The sequence below is a fragment of the Drosophila erecta genome, unplaced genomic scaffold (assembly GCF_003286155.1).
Source record: "Drosophila erecta strain 14021-0224.00,06,07 unplaced genomic scaffold, DereRS2 tig00000055-arrow-pilon, whole genome shotgun sequence".
NCBI classification, from domain to species: domain Eukaryota; kingdom Metazoa; phylum Arthropoda; class Insecta; order Diptera; family Drosophilidae; genus Drosophila; species Drosophila erecta.
Genome location: NW_020825200.1, coordinates 7,139,301 through 7,159,151, shown reverse-complemented (window position 1 = coordinate 7,159,151; position 19,851 = coordinate 7,139,301). Strand labels below are relative to the sequence as shown.

The 19,851-nt window shown below is 42.2% G+C and overlaps 1 protein-coding gene across 1 annotated transcript; it reads left to right on the top strand.

Annotated features, from left to right (window-relative positions):
- The first annotated feature begins 3,305 nt into the window (after window positions 1-3,305).
- On the top strand, window positions 3,306-3,748 carry LOC113564111. Its single transcript, XM_026979137.1, has 3 exons — window positions 3,306-3,342; window positions 3,402-3,563; window positions 3,622-3,748. Exons 1-3 carry the CDS (start codon window positions 3,315-3,317, stop codon window positions 3,678-3,680), a joined length of 249 nt encoding a protein of 82 aa, XP_026834938.1. The 5' UTR covers window positions 3,306-3,314; the 3' UTR covers window positions 3,681-3,748.
- Window positions 3,749-19,851: the final 16,103 nt, after the last annotated feature.

Sequence of the window (19,851 nt, the reverse complement as noted above, 5' to 3'; positions counted from 1 at the left end):
GATCGATAGATAGATAGATAGACAGATAGATAGATAGATAAATAGATAGATAGATATATAGATAGATAGATAGATAGATAGATAAATCAGTATGTAGATCTAATAAATAAATAAACTGGAAATGCTATTTAAAAAAAATATATACTTATATTATGATTACCTGTAAGCTTTAAAAATTAATAAAATGTAATAGAGAGTTTAGCTGTGGACCATTTATTCAATGTATAACTGGTACATTTGCAGTGGCACTCATTTTGTTTATTTCATTTATTATTTATTATTTTAAAGCCGATGAAACTGGTTTCTGGTAAGGTGAGACTTTCAATAAAAATTTACTCAAATACAGGTTATTCCAATAACAATAAGCAGTGTGTGTGCTGTGGCCACTCTGATGCTTTATACGACAAATGTCATAACAATTGATGTCCTTTCAAGCCCTTTGATTTGAAAGGTAAGAACGGAAAACAACTTGTATCGATTGCGGGCTAAAATGAAATTGTGTCCTGTGCACACATTGAACGCTGTTTTTATACTGTCGCTGCCATTTTCATTACATTAACCGTTTGCCAAACCATTCAACTTGCCACCCAACTGTTTTTTTCACCACCCACCACAATGCGCATCGTTTACCTGGTTTTCTGTTTGCTTGTATTATTGCGCCAGTTAGTGCTGTTATTTTTATTATTTGCTGCCTTTGAAACAGTTTTACAGCGCTGTTTGTTGATTTTCCAGTTGCTGATGCTGCCACTGATGCGACAAGCCCCCCCCTGTGAGCCCCTAATCCACCCAACTGGCCTGTTGAAAGGAGCAAAAGTTTCACGCTGCTGTTGTTAAAAACATCACAAGTAGACTTTTGGCGTAGAATCGCCAACAGCAGCAGGTGGGAGCAGAGAAAACGGGCAATCGAACAGCGTCCTTTTCGATCACAACTTCCGGTTTAACTGGGCACAGCTCGAAATCCGCTCTTAAAGTCCAATCACCCGCATCAATCAATTCAGCATATGATAGTCTCGAAAAAAAGCAAATCCAGACATTTCGACCCTGTGCATCTCATCGCTGACCCCGCTCAACTTCGACAGGTCAGAGCGTTTTTATAAAGCCATAAAATATACACAAACTAACTCAAAGGTCGGTCTCCACGCACTCGCACATGCATTATTTTTCGCCACGGGCAAGATGGCCCCAACGATTGGGGGCAGAAGTGGGCTTAAATGTGGGCAGGGATGGTCTACAGCCGGAGACCGGAGACCGAAGACTGTCAACGGCCTGGCTGGGGCCACCTTTTCAGGCAAGTATAGACGGAGAAGTGCTTGAGAAATTTCAGCTGAAGATTATGGCAGAAAAATCGAATAAAAATCAATAAAGGCACATTTTGTTAAAGATCTTAAAGATACGTTCTCATATTCTCTACCAATACTTCCATTAACAATATATTTTGGTAAGCATCGGGTTTGTTTTGGTTTAAGCATCAACGAATAAACAAATTCTAATGTCTATCAACCAAAACAAGATAAGAGTCAAAGGGTTATTTGCCAGACTATCTCCTTGTTTCAGAACCCACCGATCCACTCTCGCTTTTCTAGCTTTTTGAGTTGTTGCTCGTGCCGAGCTTTTTCGTTGGCCAAAGCGGCCTGCTTATGTTTGGTTTATGTTTGTTTTTTTGCGGCCCATTCTCAGTTTCGGACTTGGGCTCACCCCGAAAGATTTATGTGCGTAAATTTCATGCTGACGGCATCAGGTGATTTAACACTTTAGATAACTTGGAACAGTTTATAGTCGGAGACGAGGACCCACCCATTTTGCCTGGCTCTGGAGGCTTACAAATGTCGAGGACGCTTGGGTGAACGCTGAGGATGGGTGAAAAGTTGTATTTTTATTATTTTATTTTATTGCGCTTACATCTTTAAATAAGTTTGCTTTGGCTGCCCCCACTTATTGGGTGTGTATTGGGGTCCTTTTGTTCGGAGATCTGCCCTTCGGAATTGATGCGTCTTTTGGGGTCATAAAAATTACAAAAAAAAAAAAGAAAAACGAAGAAAATTCGCTCGCCTTTTTGGGCTGATTGCTGTGTGCGATTGAGCACAGGTCCCAGATCCCCTGGAGTTTCGTTTCGTCCTTTGCTGCTTGTGCTTCTGGTGTCCTTTTGTTTGTTTGTTGTCCAGATAGGATATAAATTATATTGAGCGCTTTGAATTAGTTTTTTATGTGCCACACATGTAGTGAAAATGAAATTAGATACGTGTTGGGTACGAGTTAATTTGAAGGCACAGATTTGCTCTCATCCCAGAACGAAAAAACTTTTCCTTGATTTCTCTTCGATTGATAACTGAGGGGAACTGAGGCAAGGGATCCCAGTCGGGGGCATATTTAAAGAGTTTACTTTAGTTGCACAATGCTCAACAATTGCGAACTCCATGGGGGAAAGTTCGCCCTGCAATCGTTGCAAGCACTACCAACAATGGCAAGCAATTACCAAAATACAAAAAAATACTACAGCAAAAAACCGAACCAAATACAAAAAATAAAGGGGGGAGATTGCGAAAATTCAACTCCAACACGAAAAGGGCAAGCGCGAGAAAGGAAACGCAAAAAGCGAAAATAACATGGAATTGTTAAGGAACTGCAAACTGCAAATCCATTAAACCACAACAAGAACAAGATGCAGAAGGATGCGGATGAGGATGAGGATGAGGTTGAGGTTGGGGATAAGGACCAGGATGAGCGGAGCCCAGCGGAACCGAGCAGAACTCTGAACTACAGTAGGTATTGAATCGAAATGGGGAACGCTTCGACACAATTGACTGAAAATTGTTTGTTAAATGTGCAAAGCGTTGAGCATCAGCATCACGAAGGACATTTGTAAATGTATTTTTTTCGGATTAGCCGAAACGGCTTACATTCAATCACCCTAAACAATTTCCTGAACAGATTGAACTTTGTTTCTCATGCATTTTAAATCAAATCCATCTGAAATATTTCCATCGCTCTCATAGTTGCATTCAGTACCATAAATATGAGATACAATTTTTTAAGCTTATCAAACCGACCGAGAGTATAACTTTTTCACCTAGGTTTTATTTTCAGTTTTATGTCTGAATTTATTTGTTCTACATGGGTACTTACGTTTTTTCTAATTGCCAGGTTACAAATCTCAATATTATTGCTTTATAAGTTCGAACAAAATGTAAAATAAACTATTATACGGCCAAGCTATAATTCGATTGAAATGCCTTTTAAGTGCTTTTAACCTTAACCAATTTCATTTTCAACTCACTTGAGGCCAATAAATTCAGTTTCAATCGCCTGCTACCATTATGAACTTGTATTTTTTCGTCATTCTGGGTAAGCCAGAGATTTCGACTTTCTAGATATTTAAATCATTCCTATTGTTCATCGAACAGCTTATTTGCTGGTCGGATTTGTGTGGGGACAAAATTGCAACAAGCCTTGCGGAAAATGCATTCTGCCTACCTGCAACTTTGATGGAAAATGTTTCTTTGAGGGAAGCAGCGCTTGTGCTCTGGAAAACGAAATTTGCCGACGAAAAAAGGAAAAACTTGCCAGTGAGTTTTCTGTTTAAAGGGCTTTTACCAGATTTGATCTTCTTTTAAATATTTTTAGAATTCATAAGAACCGTGTCTGGGTTCTGTGAGCCGGATGTTAAAATGTGTAAGACCTAAATACAATGTTTTCAATTGGAGTATAACAAAAATAAATCTATATTAAATTGTTGTTTCTTTTTGCCTAATTTTTCGCTGCTTAGTTCATCGAGATTTAAGAAAGAGGGAGTAATTTTCTAATCATAACGAAATTTCGTCGAAATGCAATAATCTACTGGCAGTGCCTAAAGTCCAATTGCTACCTAGTTTGGCCAATGAAAACCCCAAGAAGACAAAGATGAGGTAGATTTCACTTTGCCACTCAAGCCCCAGAAAAAGAAAACCCAAACGAAACGAAACGAACCAAACCGAGCCACCCAACTATGAAAAATTTAAACTTTGCATCCAAGCCATTTATTCATCCCACTTGGCATCTGCCATCATATCTTAGCATGCGGTTCTGGCTTCGTCCCGAGTTCCCTGCCCACTTTCTGCATCTTTAAGCCTCCATCTATATCTTGAAGCATCACAGTGCTTTTCGGATCTTGGGCAGTTTGGGGTGCACCTTAAAAATTAATTGAAACATCACTACCGGCTAATATTGTAGATTAAAAACAGCAAAAGCAAAAACTGTGCTGGGTAAGGGGACCCAAATGGGCCGCATCTAGATGAGGCATATAAAACTTTTGGGGTTAACTGAGTGCTCTAAAAACTGCCAGGAACTTGCAAATTGCTAGTATGCTTGGCCATTTATCAGTCTTAGTTGTGGGTTAGTTGGAAAGAATGTTCCACAATAAATTCGAACAACAAATTTGGCTCCTTCTGGAGTTTATTAGCTGGCAGCCGGAATTTTGCGGTCAAAGGGCGACCTGAACTTGAATCTGGCCGGTCCGTTCCCGCAACCCTGCCCGTCCGCCTATCGTACATCCATCTTCGTCTTTGCCCCCATCAACTCACTGTCTAGTTTGGAAAATCTTTGAATACTCCGCCTGATGACAGCGGCATTGCCAGGTGGCACATTAATTCCGGCTCAGGCACGGCGCATGCCCAGTTGCTCCGGTAATCGTGGGTCTTCGGGCTTTTGGACTCTCCCATCAGCGAGACGGGTCGTTGGCGACTGGCTCTTCGGGAGCTTGGGGGCTTCGGTTTTGGGTCTGTTGCGCCTAGGACAACAATTTCCGTGTTGCATGCCTCGCCGTCGGGTGATCTAAAAACGAAGCGAGTGTCGAGGTCGCCAATGTGCCATAAAATGCGCATAATGTGGCACGGATGTGCCAGTGCACGTTGGTAATTTGGCGCGTGAGCATCGCCGAGTATCGTGTATCTTGCCCCAGTGGCAGACCGTATTGCTGCCGTAATGTTGCTGGTGTAGCGGCAACATCTCGTACCACTAGCCGGCTAGATAAAATCGCAGTAATGGTGACCACAAATAGTTGGGCTTTGACAGCCACAAAGCATTAACCAGATATCGAATCGGTCAAGATCAAAGTAATCAAGCGGTGATTTGCAAAGTGAAGTGATCAGTAATCAAAACTCAAGTGGCAAGAAAGCACAAAACGCAAGCGGAGGAGAGAAAAGTAATCTAGGCACATGCAACAACTGGATACGGATACCCTGCTCAAGCCTTGAAAGCCGCCGACCCACGAAGCCACCCACAAGTCAAGTACGTAACAGATTGATGAGCGAGTCGCCGTCGCCGTCGCTGCGTCGAGGAACCACCCACTCACTTACCCTCCACATCCACCTCCACCTCCACCGCCTTTCCACCTCCAGAGGCATGAACCACTCACCCAACCACCCACTCGACCAGCCACTTGACTAAAAGTTCAATTTCCTGCAAGATGCTTTAATTGAAGCGCACAGTAAACAAGGAACAGCAGCAGCGAAACACAGAAAACAGAGTGGGCAAGGGTCACTCGGCGCCTTGGGTGCCTTCGCTCTGGTCAGTCATTAGTCATTTGCTCATTTCCGCAAACGCAGCCCGGATGTGCAGCACTTGTCAGCCAATAAACAACCTCGACGGGGGCGCTGGACGCCTGGGTGGGTGGATGGGTGGTGGGTGGTGGGTGGTGTGTGACCCACCCACTCTCCCAATTAAATGTGGCAAACATATCAGCGTCAATCACCGATTCTGATGGCCAGGTCAGTGCATCCTCCTGCGCTGGCGTGTCCACAGATCGGCTGAGGCATCGGGAAAATGTCCCGGGGTATTTGCATTCAAGTCCAAGGGATTGGATGGAATATCGATTTGGTCATGGATCGGTTTGGACTTTGTGAAGCTCTTAATTTGGCACTCAAGTGTTGGGCACCGCCGACTTGCAATGATAGTAGTTTGTCTTATTGAAAGCCATTGATAAACTACAGCCATTTGACAAACATCTGAGATAACAACTAAGACTCATTATTTTGTTTGTATTAACTTCAAAGGAGTGCGGTTTTCAAATGCAGTTCCCAAAAATATTGGAACATGTTATAATTAGTAATAATTTCAACAATCATAAATGAATATATGATAAGTATAATGGGACAAGCAGGGACAACATTTTTAACCAATTTCAAATAGATACAAAAGAAATATACAGGTTCATATAAAGATGATTGTTTAAGGCAAGGATTAAAAAACATCCTAAGATTTCGCAACAAATAACTTTGTGAATCCGTGTCTATGGCCTTTAAGATGATGGTAAGAAAAAGTGGGACGAGCTGGGAAATCTGGGGAAGGTGTGCTGCAGTGGGCGTGGCAGAGTGGGCGAGTGGGCGTCGGCGGGAGGCGTGAGGAGTGGACTGCATATGTGTCATACATTGAGTTTCTCGGACAACAATAACCAAGACGGACAGGAGCAGGGTGCATCGTTCAGAAAGAGCAAAAACGGTGCATAGGTGCTAAAAAAAAGAAAGGAAACAACGAGGAGCAACAATGGCACGGAGGTGGGGCAAGATGGGGACAGTTGGGGGAGTACCCAAGCTAACCCAGTTTTTTCGACGCTGGCTCTTCACGGCTCAGTTTTGTTTTGGGCCTACTTGTTTTTTTGCACGCTGCTTGGTATATTTCTTTTTATGGCTTTTACGAACTGCCCGCAAAACAACGACGACGAGGAGGAGGAGGAGGAATAACCAACCTCCTGACAGCAAAAGAAACAAAAATATTTCGACCAAAAACTGCCAGACTTGTCCAAAAGCAGCCACCGCCGCCCATTCCTTTGGCTGAAACCTGTTTTGTAATTGCTGTGTTTTTATTCCGAGTATGCGTGTTGATGCGGATTTCTTTGGCTTTCCCAGCGTTTTTTTCTGGGCCCTGGCTTCTTGCCCGGGCCCATTGTCACGTAAATCTGTGACAGAAATTAGCCTCGTTGACAAAAATATGCCTGCTTACACATTATTTGTACAAACAAATAGACGGGCAACAGTTAATGGCTGGCAGAGTGTCCTCCTCGGGTTGCCTCTGGCTTCCATGGGCTCTGTTCCTTGGGTTCTCTGTGGGGTGTTGCAGATACATGGAGAAATGGTCTGGAGAAATTTGCATGGGAACTGCGCCAGTTGACGCTGTTGTTTCTTGGCCTCTTTTGGGCAAATTCCTCAGCTAGTTTTGTGGCTGTCGTCCTGTCGCCTTTTCTTCCTCGCACTCGCCTTGTTTTATTGATCTGTTTATGCTTCAGGACCTCTGGCCTTAGATTTCCCCAGCCCAGCAAATCTCTGTCCAACCCTCATCATGCATAAAACAAACAAAAAAAGTTTTATTTGTGGACTACTAAAAATGCAAAAAAAAGAAAAACAAAAGCAAGAGATGCCGGGATCGCAAATGTGTTTTTCGGGGCAAAGTTGTGCCTAGGTTAATGACCAGACAGGCGTGAAGGCAATCATAAACTGAGTTCATTTCAGCCTCCCACTTCGCACTCGAAGTTAATTTTCCTTGACCAGCGGGTCGGGATCGAAAGTTTACTCTAGCTCTTAATCAACTCATTATAATGAACACCAGGTTGAGAGAACGAAAATATCCATTAAATTATTTGGTTGCCTTGCGGCACTTTGGGTGATTGACTTTATGGCGTTTTGATCTGATTTTTTCAATAAAATATAATGGGAATAATAAATTTAATTTATGCACATAAACAATTAGTGCTATAGAAATGTATGCATGTTCATACTTAATTATACCCTTTACTTTTAGATTAAACTGGTATAAAAAGTGCGCTGAAAGCTGCTCTCTCTTTCGACTGTTTTTAAAATGACTTAAATCTCTAGTACCCATTTAAAACTTTTTTACTAATACTTTGGCTTACTACAATTAACATACTTCTGAAGGAAAGAATTATTATCCTAGAAAAAGCGAAATGGCCCAGAAAGCTAAAGTCGAAAGTCAAACAACGTCTACAATTTCCAATCGAACGCAGACCCCTAATTACTAAGAGCTAACCTTAGTCACACAAAATACAGAGTAAATCTATCATCTATGGGTGTTCTCCTGATTATCAGGAAACTCTGGCCAAGCCGGACAACAAAATGATTGATGTCCACTACAAAATTTTCAATGTATCCAGCCCCCTGGAAAATGGTCGGTTTATTTAGGCTATAAAGCAGCTTTTCCTACGTTTCGTAAACGTTGGCCACATGAACAGTGCGAGCCAACGAACCATTCGGATTTATGTCACAGCAAACTGATTGATTTTTAATTAAACGTCCACGTTTTCACTGATTGACGCTAATCATACGCTTGATGGGCTTAAGCTCGGCCACGCCCCCACTTAAGGAGGGGCTGGCTAAATAAAACGAGCATTTCCCACTTTAATTCGAGCACAATGTATGGGCCACACATACTGCGGAAATTAGATATTTATTGAGCGAGGCGTTGTCAGCCAAACCAATTTCAAAGGTATTGGCCCAACGCGAAGGGCATTGAAACGGGAAGCGTGTGGAAATCGAATATTATCCAGATAGTGCCAAAGATCCATTTACGTGACTCGGAAATGCAAATAAAAAATACAAAAAAGAGTGGAAAAAGCGCTTTCCGAATGTTTTTGTTGCCTTATTTTTTATTGAATTGTTAGGGTGGTGGGCGGACCGGCGGGAAGGGCAGACCGACATAAATAAACCTCAACTAAGTCGTGTGTTTTGACATAGATTTAAATTGACATGGTTGTGTAAACAGAGCAGGGAGGAGGACATACACACGGGTATGCACATACACCAAAGGCAGACACAAAAGCAGAAACAGACGCAGGGCAATCTCACACACATTCCTCATTGAAAGCCGCACACAAATTCTAGGCGTGCAAGGCATTCCCCGCTTGGAAACCACGAAACCCGGTTTTCCCAGTTCGATATCAGCAGGGCGAAAAAGGAATAAAATAAAAATGCAAAATAGTTCGTTATTTAACATATTTGACGGCTACCCGGCTGGCTGGCTGCTTGGCTGTCGGCTCGTAAATGTAAATTGGCCCTCAGATATGGAGCTGATGACAAACAGGCCCAAAGCCAGTGGCACCAGAAGCAGAAGCAGAACCAGAAGCAGAACCAGCAACTAAACCAAAAACCAGGACGCGCATGGAAAATCCCATCTCGCCCTGCGAATGCGAAACCTTTGACAATTTTGTTGCTGCCTCCGCTTCGATGGTTCGTTGGGTTCTTTCTCCGGGCTCCGCAAAAATATTTGCCACGCAAATAGCTGGAAAAGTATTGCCCGATTATGTTTCTCTAACTGGGCACACACGCAGCAGTCAGCAAATTGAAAGGCAAACACACACACACACACACACACAGCATCAGAGTCGGAAAAAAGATGAACAGGCCAAAACGATTTGAGAAGGATCCGAAAAAAGGGGAAAAAAACAAAATTGAATATGGAGGGGAATAACCAGTAGTTTAAACCGGAGAAAGGAGCAAGGAAACGCAGTCTCGTTGCTCTCCATGAATGTCAATTGGTTGTTGGCCGGATGGTTCTTGGCAAGCGGAATGGAATGGCCTGGCCTGGCATGGAGCTAGATAAGTGGGAAAGGGGCCAATTTAAACGGGCTTACTTTTTAATGAAGCGAGCCAGCCAGGGATGATGCCGCACCCGAAGGGGTTTCCAACACAATCGCCATAGCGACTATGATAAATGAATGAGCATATGTCGGATGGAGTAAGTGGGTGTCTGGCCATTGAGGAACTGCCAGCTTTGCGACGGAGAACGGCAACCGGAATTGAAATGCTAGATTAGATGCAATTAGATAGAGCGCAAGTGGAGGATGATAATGCGACGATATCCACTGTTGGGCAAAGGATACGGTTGCGAGTCGTGGGGTAATTGGACCTAAAACGGACATTAGACATAGACTTGAATGGAAGGTGTCTAGCTGACCATTTGTCCAATGTGTCCTAGAAATAAAATAATAAATTAAACAGCTACAAAAGAATGTGAGTTTAGGTTCTGTCACACATTATTATCACCCACTTTCAGCACAAGTTTTGATACACAAAACCACTTTTTTAACTTTTAAAGCAATAAACCCCATATCAAGGTTCAAAAGATGAACACCCAGTGACATCAAACGTTCGCCGTAATGCCAGCAAACCCTCCCGGAATTCATTGGCGCACTTTTATTGGTTTTGCCGCAGTAGCCAGTGTCCAGTAGCCACAATCTGACATATTGGAATGTCAAACTAATGAGGTTTCCAAACCAAAACGTACTTACCCCCATTTGTCGCCGACCGCCGACTTGCACAGCATTGGCGGTGCTGGGGGGTTGGGGCATCCAAATCAAATCACATAACATGTCGGCCATGTTGGCCAACGGCCACCCCAGAACCCCAGAATGCCACATCCATTCATTTACCGGGTCCAAACCATCCAAAACCAGTCAAACCAGGTATACCAGCGCAAGCAGCCCACCAAACGAACTGCAACCAACTAAAACAATTCCCTTAGCTATGCTAATGACGCGCAGTTTCCTCTATTGTAAACTACCTTTTGCTGCCCCCTTTTTCCGCCTCCTAAGCTGTCACCTGTCCCCACGAATCCGAGCCCCCCAACCCCCAGGGCAGCCCATGCCCACGCCCATGCCCTTCTTCTTCGCAGTGGCAATGCCACTGCTTTCTCCTCTGAAATGCATGTGCCGAGGTTAAATATATGTTCTGTTGTGGAGCCTATGCTAATGCACAGTGGGTTGGGTGGGTTGGGTGGGTTGAGTGGGTGGTTGGGGGCTGAAAAGTGCGGAATATTTAAGATCTGCTTATGCTCTGCTGGCAGGTGCAGTCAATATTTGCGTACGAACGAGAGCGGGCAGCAAATCATCTCGCATTCTACGAGATACATAGTTCATAATCTGTAAATATGATTGAAATCAATAAATGGGAAATGGTCTTAAATGTTAAGATCGATTTAGGCCTCTTTCGAAAATTTAAGCTCCATTGATTATTTCTTCATCACCCGGTTGAAGTTCTGGGATCAATTTTGGAATAAGCAGCTAATTGAATCTTGACCTTTTGTCAGACAAATCTGATAGTAACGATAAACACATCTATAAACTTATTACTGAATGAAATGTATTTGAGCCAGCTCAGTATGGGCCAAGATTGATTATTGGTCGAGAGAAATGGCAAGGCACCCTTATTCCAAATGTGAAAAAAGGGCTTCAGATAATATGTTTTTGCCCCTCAGCAATTTCTTCGAGTCGCGCATTTCGGGCTCATGTTATCCTTGTTGCAAAGATATTATTACGCACAGCCGGGTACTTGGAAAAATATTTATGTGCATATAGTTTCCAATTCGCCGGGACTCTGAGTCTTGTGAGGTGTTGTCGCCACCATCGTTCGCTGGTTTGCTGAACAGGATTGGGCTGTTGTCGGTGCCCTCGTCTTCGGCTGCCCTCGTCCAATATGTGTCAAATGCAAATTTAAATCTTATTGAAAAAGGGGATTATGTGACAGCAGCAGACGCCATGTGAAGAACTGGGGTTGGGGGCGTAGTTGGGGATTTGGCCCACGCCCATCTTGGCTTTTCATTCATTTTGCGGGTTTTTTTTTCTGCTGTGTTGGTGCAACTAAAATGTCGCTGCTCTGCTGTAATCGAAGCAGGAGTGATTGACTGACTCTGTGTGGAGGACTGTGGTCCTGCAGGGATGTATGCTAACTTTCGAGTGTGGCAGGAGCAGCTGCTCCAAATGGGGCGACGGGGGAGGCATAAACCGATTCTCATTTGCATCTTTTGCTGTCTGGCATTTTTAAATGCTTTTCCCTTTCTTTCGACTACCATTCTCAGCAGTTTTCATACGGACTCTGTTGGTTTTGCGGTTCTACTGCCATTGCACTCATATCATCATTCTGGCATCATCACAGCCCAAGAGTGGAGAATATAATAGAATTCCAACTTCCAGCAGTAGTCTAATCCCCACATCGCTGCATACATTTATAACCCATACAATGACATGACCATACAATATTTCTCTTTCCTTTTTTGGCACAAAATACTTTTCGCTTCGATGCTACCTCGTCCTGTCATCTCCTTTTGTGTGGATGGCTCGATTTCGGGGTAAGGGGTAAGGGGACGAGTGTTCAATATTTTCCAGCTATTGAAATCAAGGATCGAGAAAGCGGGGCAACCGAGTTGGGCTGAATGAGGAAGGGACGCTTGTATATATTTCAAAGCTTTGTTATCAATATGTCGCCTGCTTATTGAAAATAATACAATATTCGTGTGTGGGATAAGTAAGGATGCCTGATGTACGTAATATATCTTCCTCTGTTTTCTTCCTCATTGTGCCGAGTATCTTGTAGATGTATCCGCAAAAAGAAGTGGATGTGAATGCTGGGCTCTGTGTGTGTGTGTGTGTGTGTGTGTGTGTGTTCCGAATCTTGTCACCTGTCGGGCCTCGGCACTTTGGGACATTGATTGCGAAATCATCATCATCATTTGAATGGTTATCCTCGGTTATTCATTCGAAATATGAAATGAAAACTTTTTGATTAAGCTACCAAACAATAATTCAAGCTGTTTGCTTAAATATGTATCGTTTAAGTATTTGCTCTCTGAAAAAGGAGAAATGTTTTGTTAGCTTTTTCGTTTGTTTACACATTTGTTTGCTAGTTAGAATTGTTTACCCTAGCTTTTGTTACGGATAACCAATTCCGATAATGGTCTATGCCGGACTCCTCCTGCTGTCATTAAATATGCCTACCACCAATCGCAGGGTTTCCTTCTGGGGCGTCCGTTTGGCAAATGGGCGGTGAGACATCTTCTTTCGACTGGCAAATGCCCTGCACGTAGCCACATAAATTCCCGTATTCAAGCTTGAAGCTCTTTTCTCTATACAAATACATACATTAAACATTCCTTTCCAAGCCGTGCCATTCAATTCAGTACCATTCCATTCCATTCGACTCGATTCCATTCGATTCGATTCGATTCGATTCGATTTGTTTCGGGTCGACAATTTATGCAGCTGGGAGTCAAAGTCCTTGGCTGTGGCCTAATTGAAACATGGCTTGCAAATGCATTAAATCCCCAAATAGTAGCAAAATAATGAGGCTGATTAATTCAATCAGTTGTATGTGGCACGCCCCAACAATCTGCCTGGGCATTAGGCCAGCACCATCTTCCTGCGGCAGAACAGGTTACGTTGGCCCTTTCAGTGCTAAGTAGTTTAACACGCCAATGTAATGAAGCTGTAATGCCGAAGATTTTGCTTCCGGAACATCTGGTGATAGATCAATGTATTTATCGAAATAAATGGACCGAGAGTGACACGTGAATGGATGAGGCAATCGTGTTGATACCGCCGAAATGGCCGAAATGGCGAGCTAATTAACAGTCTAATGCATAATTATACAAGCATGCCATGCGATTTCCCCAATATCCTTTCTCGAAATTAATCATTTACGAACGTGCTTCTATGGCTTTGAATATCTTGCATCATGGCATGGTTTTAATATTTTGTTTCGGACTTTTATTGCCGGGACATCATTAGTTGGTAGTTATTATAAAGAGAGTGGATTACAGAAATTAATTGATAAATGCACTAAAATATGGCTGTGCACTTATTTGGCTATAAATACCTGTTTTAATATGTGCAATAAGCGATTAGGCTGCAGATTAACGAGCATTCAAATAATGATCGTTGCATTTGGCATTGGGTGTTTCAAGAATAACTTCTTTAAGAAATACTGCTAGTCGTTTCTTAAGTTCGACCTTGACTCCTGGGAAAATCCACTTCATATCTATCAAGGAATCGCGTCGTTGATTCTCTGACGTTGTCAAAAGTCAAAAGTTCAGTCTGCAATTTGAACATGACATTTGTCAGGAGACAAACACATGAGTTGGTAGGGGGGCGGAACGGTATGGCGCCATATCCACTGAACCTTAAATCAAGTTGTAAAGAGGCTGGGCCAAGTGTTTGGGGATTCTCTGTTTGCCAGGACCACTCAGAAAAACGAAAGCAAGAAGAGCCACTCCAAGGAAATTTGAATTGCTTGCGAATTTTACTGTTTGATCGTAAATCAAACATGGTATTAATAATAAGAAATAATTCCTTATAATTTATGTGCGCTGGCAAAACACTTGAAAGCAGTTAGTGTGTTTTGATATTTCGATACATTCAGCTAATACTATGTGAATAACTATGCATTGTATTTTAGCCCAAGAGTCACAATTTGTAAGTATTTTTTTAAGTGCAGAAGCAGCTGTTGATGAAACGACGGCAACAATATCAACAGCAATAGCAACAACTAGAGCGACACAGCGGCGTTAAAAAGGAAAGAAAGAAAAACGAATGGAAAGGAAAGGAAAAACATTCCAAATGAAGATGGGCAGCTGCGAGGCATTTTCCACAGCACACACACACACACTCGCATACTCGCACACTCACTCGGACTGACAGACTCACACACATGCGGCTATAAAAGTGACAAATGTTAAACGAAATGTAAAGAAAAACTGACAACAGGAAGATGCCACGTAATGAAGCATAAAATGTACATTTTTCAAGACGACTGCGAATCCAGCGGGAGCAAGAATAGATCAAAATAAAAAAAAAAACGGATGAGGAAAAACCATAAGTGGATTCGCGAATGACGAATGGAAAATTTATAGCGCTTCTCATCCTTTACACCCTCTATATATGAATATAAAAATGTGTAAAGATCTTATGCCCTCTCTATATGAATATAAAAATGGGTAGAGATCTGTAGATACTTTCAATTCTCTATTAATTTGATCAATTAAATCAACACAAGGTTCTTTGCAATTACTTCTATCGAACTGCAAACTGTGTATATGAACATCAAAACATGCTTTTAGTTAAGCAAATATATGCTCTTAAATATTCTGTGTTTATATATTTGCCTACAGAATAACGCTACTCAAAGGCTGCCAATAAATCAATAAATTGTATAAACTAATTTTCCGCGTTGAATAGGATGCAATAATATATTCTAGGTTTGCAATAAAGTGGCGGGATTGCCAAGTGTAGTGGTGTATGTATTTTCTTTTCCAAGGCTGCCTCAGATATTTATCGTTGGAAAATTGTATGTGCTAGATTCCAGCATTGCCTGCGATTACATTTCCGTATGCATTGCGCAAATTACATCTGCGCTAGCCAAGCGAATTTAACCTGATCAGAGCTGTGAATCCACCGACCGACCAGTCGCTTATTCCGCGCTGAAATCATAGCATACCTTGCGGCGCCAGTCGACTGACAATGAGTCCTGGCAAAAAGCAACGAAAACATTGTCAACGAACCCTCGTCCTTGTCTTCATCGCATAATCGAAATTCATTTTCACGCTTGTAATCAATGCGACAACGCCCCAGCAATGCCACGCCCAACTTATGCAAATCGTTGACTTCGTGCAGCCTTCGCAAAATCAGCCACCCAGCCCAGCCCCCAAAATGCCCTCCCCTCTCCACGCCACGTAATTGCTAAAAAAATTTGTGTTGCAGAGGGAAAACTTGGAGTGGGGCGGAAAAAGAAAAAAATGAGAACGACAAACCGAATTTAATTTGTTTTTCGCTCGTTTTGTGCAAGCAACTTTCTCGTTTTCTTGTTGAATTTCGTTTTCAATACGCAGACACATACATACCAAATATATGCCTTTCTTCTTCTTTTGTTGTCTAGCTTGCAATATTTATTATCGAATTGGTAATACCGGAGCCGTAGGGTAAACCGGGCTAGAAGGGCGCAAGACATGGCGGCGCAGTGCGAGCGATTCAAAAACTTCAAGCTGAATTCAGGGACCACCTCCGACATAAGTTTCAGGCATAACATACCCTTTCCTATACTCGGGGCATTATAAGCCAATTATCTGCCCAGTCTTAAATCGTAAAATGAAGTATTTACAGCTCCTTACAATTGTGTAATTATTGATAAGACGTGGTGGTACTTGTTTCCATAACGACGAAAGTGCAAGTTACTTTTAAGAAATCAAAAATGTATTTTTTAAACGCTTTTCGCACAAACTTCGGTAAAAGGTGTATGGCATAAAGAGTCAGTCCTAGGGTATTTACAGCTCCTGGCCCGAAGCCATCCGTTGCCACTCGTTTCCTTCCGTTTTCCATGCCAGTCTTGTTTACTGGAAGCTCCTCCTGCCCGCCGCTCGTTCTTGAAATGTTTGCTGCGATTGCCAGGATTGTATGGCCATGTCCTGGACGGGTGGACGTTGCCTTGGGTTGCCTTGGGTCTTCTTGGTCGGGACATTGGTATGCACACGCGTGGACCTCGCATAGTTGTCCTCGACAGGAAGTCTAACCTAACCCGGGCATATGCCCTGCACGTATTGCCCTTATAAATTGTTGCCAAATACATATAGTATATACATACGCATACATATATGTGCGGCGAGGACACTCCACCTCGATTTCTGCCAACAACTTGCCCCTTGCCCCTTGCCCCCGGGGAATGCGTGCGTATGACAGTTGCAATTGTACTTTAGATGGAGGGGGGACTCCGGTATGCATGGAGGACAATTGCACAAGTCGTTGCAAACTTTTTGCGAAGCCATGTTAACTGCCAGTCAATACACGAAATGCGAATGATATGGCTTATTTGTGTCCTACGGATGTTGGGCCGACCCTGCATCCCCACATCCTGCCTGCCGCATTTAAAAGCCAAAAACCTTATGACTTATTCAGATGATGTTCGGTTTGAGTTGTCTCGCTCTCGCTCTCTCCCCCTCTCCCTCTCGCTCTTAACGTACTTTGCTGTCTTCAGCTGAGTTTCGAGTTTCGAGTCCTTCTGACTCAGGTCATTAATTATACGCCACGTGTCGCAGTCCAGGCAATTAAATTTACGCATTTAATCAGGAAGCGCCTCACAACGTGACACACTCACTTGCATGTGGGTACAGAAATCCTGGCCAACTCCTAAATAAACCGCATGCTCAATGTGGGTACTTATTCCAAAATTAATAGCACAGCCCGCTGCATAACTTGGCCAGAACAAGGAGGTTTTCACCAAATAAGTAGTAGTCAGATAAGTTTCAATCTATCCATGGGCGTAAATAAATAAATAATAATTTAGTTGTCTTATTTAATGTGTCGGTGATAGTTTTATATGATAATAATAATTTATTATTTAAACTTGAGACGATGCAGCCGTTTGTGTATATGCTTTGGTCAACAAGCTATTTGTGGCAGTTTGGACTAATTTTTTTAATATTTTATAATATATTACTTTAGACATACAGTTTTTAAACTAAATGCCCGGCTATGAATCAATGAAATATAAATATAAACATATTTCAAACATTTTAATTGGTTTTCGTGATTCTAGAACATCTTTCAAAGTTTATTTAGTTACGGATTCCACGGAATTCCCCACAGTCTTTCACTGATGAGCTTACATTTCTTCGTCTCTTCCTGCAACTTTAATGCATTCATTAGGATTATAACGATGCCCATATGCCGCATATCATCCGTGGCGTTCTCTGGGGTTGCAAGCCCCAAGGAGTCATTGGCACACATTTCATCGAAGTGCTGGTGGCTGTCCGCCAAATTGGCCAAGAATGAATGAACGATGGGAGACCCATGATCTGTCTTACGAGTATGCTGAATTTATGAACGGCAAGTAAGCGAAGTGATATATTTAGGCAAAGAGATGTTGTTAATTGCGAATTGGCTGGTATATCCCGGCAAATTGCATATGGCTTTCCAGTGAATTTGGTATACTTTGACCTTTTGGCCTGGTCGTAAGTGGCGGCCAAGTGGCCGTCGTAATAGGGCGACGATGGGCCCATCGTTTAAATATTCCGAATCCCAAGTATTTCGCCTGTGCGTGTGCTCACAATTTCCAATTTAATTATACACCTGACCGAATTTGAATATCCTGCCCGTCCCACATACATACATACGTCTACACACACACACACGCACACACCGTGTAGTTTGTGCGTGGCCATTCTCATGGCCAGGACTCGTAAATTTAACGCATTAGGATATTTAAATAATGTTTTCCCCTTCTTGCCCGTCCGTGGCGCTATATGTGAAATAATTTTAGGTAATGGCAGCAACGTGATTAGCTCCAATCATGCCACAAATTCATAAATTTCAACTGGAAAGCCCGGGGTTTTCCTCTCTCTATTGCGCCCTACCATGTTTTTCAGTCATTGTCGCCTTAATTTCCTAATGAAGCCATTCAGTTAGCGAAGTGTCAGCCTCATTTCCATATAAATGTCTAAATGTATATATATAAAGAGTATGATTTTTGCTGTTGCGGTTGAAGTGGTTGATGCTTCAAGGAGCAATAAAAACCGCAGATAAATTTGGAGCAGACTTTTGATTGCCCGGTTCTTTCATCAAGTGTAATTAATTAGGTCCAGTTGGGCTTGTGCTAATACCCCTTTTGGTTAAATTAAAAATAGAATGGATTTTAAAGTGCTCGAGCAGCAAAATGTAATTTAATTCTAACCAAAGTTTAATTAAAATTTCACAATAAATATATAAGCTCATTAAGCTGCAAGGCTGCTAAGTTTTCACTTAATCATTACAACTCTTAAGAGCTTATGAAATGTGAAGTGCTTTGCATAAAATGGCTAAGTTGCAGCTGCTAAGAAAATGTTTTACTATGTAAAACATAAACCGTTTGGCTGTAATTCCTCTTAAATTTATTTAAATGGATTGGAGCCGTTATTTTAATTCAATTTCAGCAATGCAAAATAGCTCACCCGAGTTAGGCTAAAAATATTTCTGCTTTTGCAGTCGGAAGGAACTTTTTTTGAAAAAACGGCATGACCTCGTTTACTTTCACATGAACACATACTTTACTTCAGGCAACATTTTACCTTTCAAATTGTGAATCGAAAATTTAAGGCTCGGCTTTGCCACTGAACCCTTTGAGTTGTGGAGATGCGTTTGAGCACTTTTCTGGGTTTTTCGGCTGGGATTTTCCTGCCAGCTTCGGCTTGCATTTTCCTTGCCGAATACTTAGGCTCCACATGGGTAGAAATCTACGTAAGGCATTAAAGGTTTGGATCCGGGTATTTAGCACTCAGAGGCACACAAACACACAAATCATAAGTCAAAATCAAAATTAATCCGTTTTGTGTTATATGAGGCACTTGAAATTATATGCTTAAAGGCTTAAAATCAGCCCAACAAACAGGCAAATAAAAAAAGGTCCAAAACCAAAGCAACAAAAAAGGGATCGCATAAACCAAACACAATAACCAACCGAAAACAGAAATGTTACAATCCAACAACAATCCCCAAACGCAGCACAAATTGCGTATGTTCTTCCTCACAGTACCCTGCACACACATTTCCTCTTTTAATCCAACTGCCGCCATTATTTGTGTTTTTATTGCTTCGTACATGAAACAAAAAATAAAACGCGCTTGGAGTTTTGGGGCAAGGTGGCAAATCGGGGGCAGAAGAATGGCGGTACGCCTGCCATTTGCAACAACTGTGTGGCGGGGGCACTTGAAAGAATGGCATAAAACACCACTGACACACCGTGACACATGCAGCAGCCGAGCCCCAAGGCGCCAAGTGATCGAATTTTGAATACCCCTTCTTGGCTTTCCAATGCTTGCATCAAAAACAAATCAAGTTTCGAGAAATCGGGTTTTAAATCGCATTATAGAGCTAACTATAACTACAATTTCTACTTGGAGTACCTATCTTGGCATTTATGAGAAATCATCAGTGACTTAGTATTGGTTTTAATAAGATTTTGTCATAGTTTTCAGGAAGTGGCTTTCCTGCACAAAGTCGCTTGCTCAACAACAGGCCTGCATACCCTGTAAATCGGTTATAAAGGCAAACAATAACAGATTTATTGCATATTTCGC

Coding starts and splice junctions, on each gene's coding strand:
- LOC113564111 (XM_026979137.1), top strand. CDS start 3,315: ATGAACTTGTATTTTTTCGTCATTCTGG. Junction 3,343..3,401: donor GTATTTTTTCGTCATTCTGG/GTAAGCCAGAGA, acceptor TTCATCGAACAG/CTTATTTGCTGGTCGGATTT. Junction 3,564..3,621: donor AAAAAAGGAAAAACTTGCCA/GTGAGTTTTCTG, acceptor AAATATTTTTAG/AATTCATAAGAACCGTGTCT.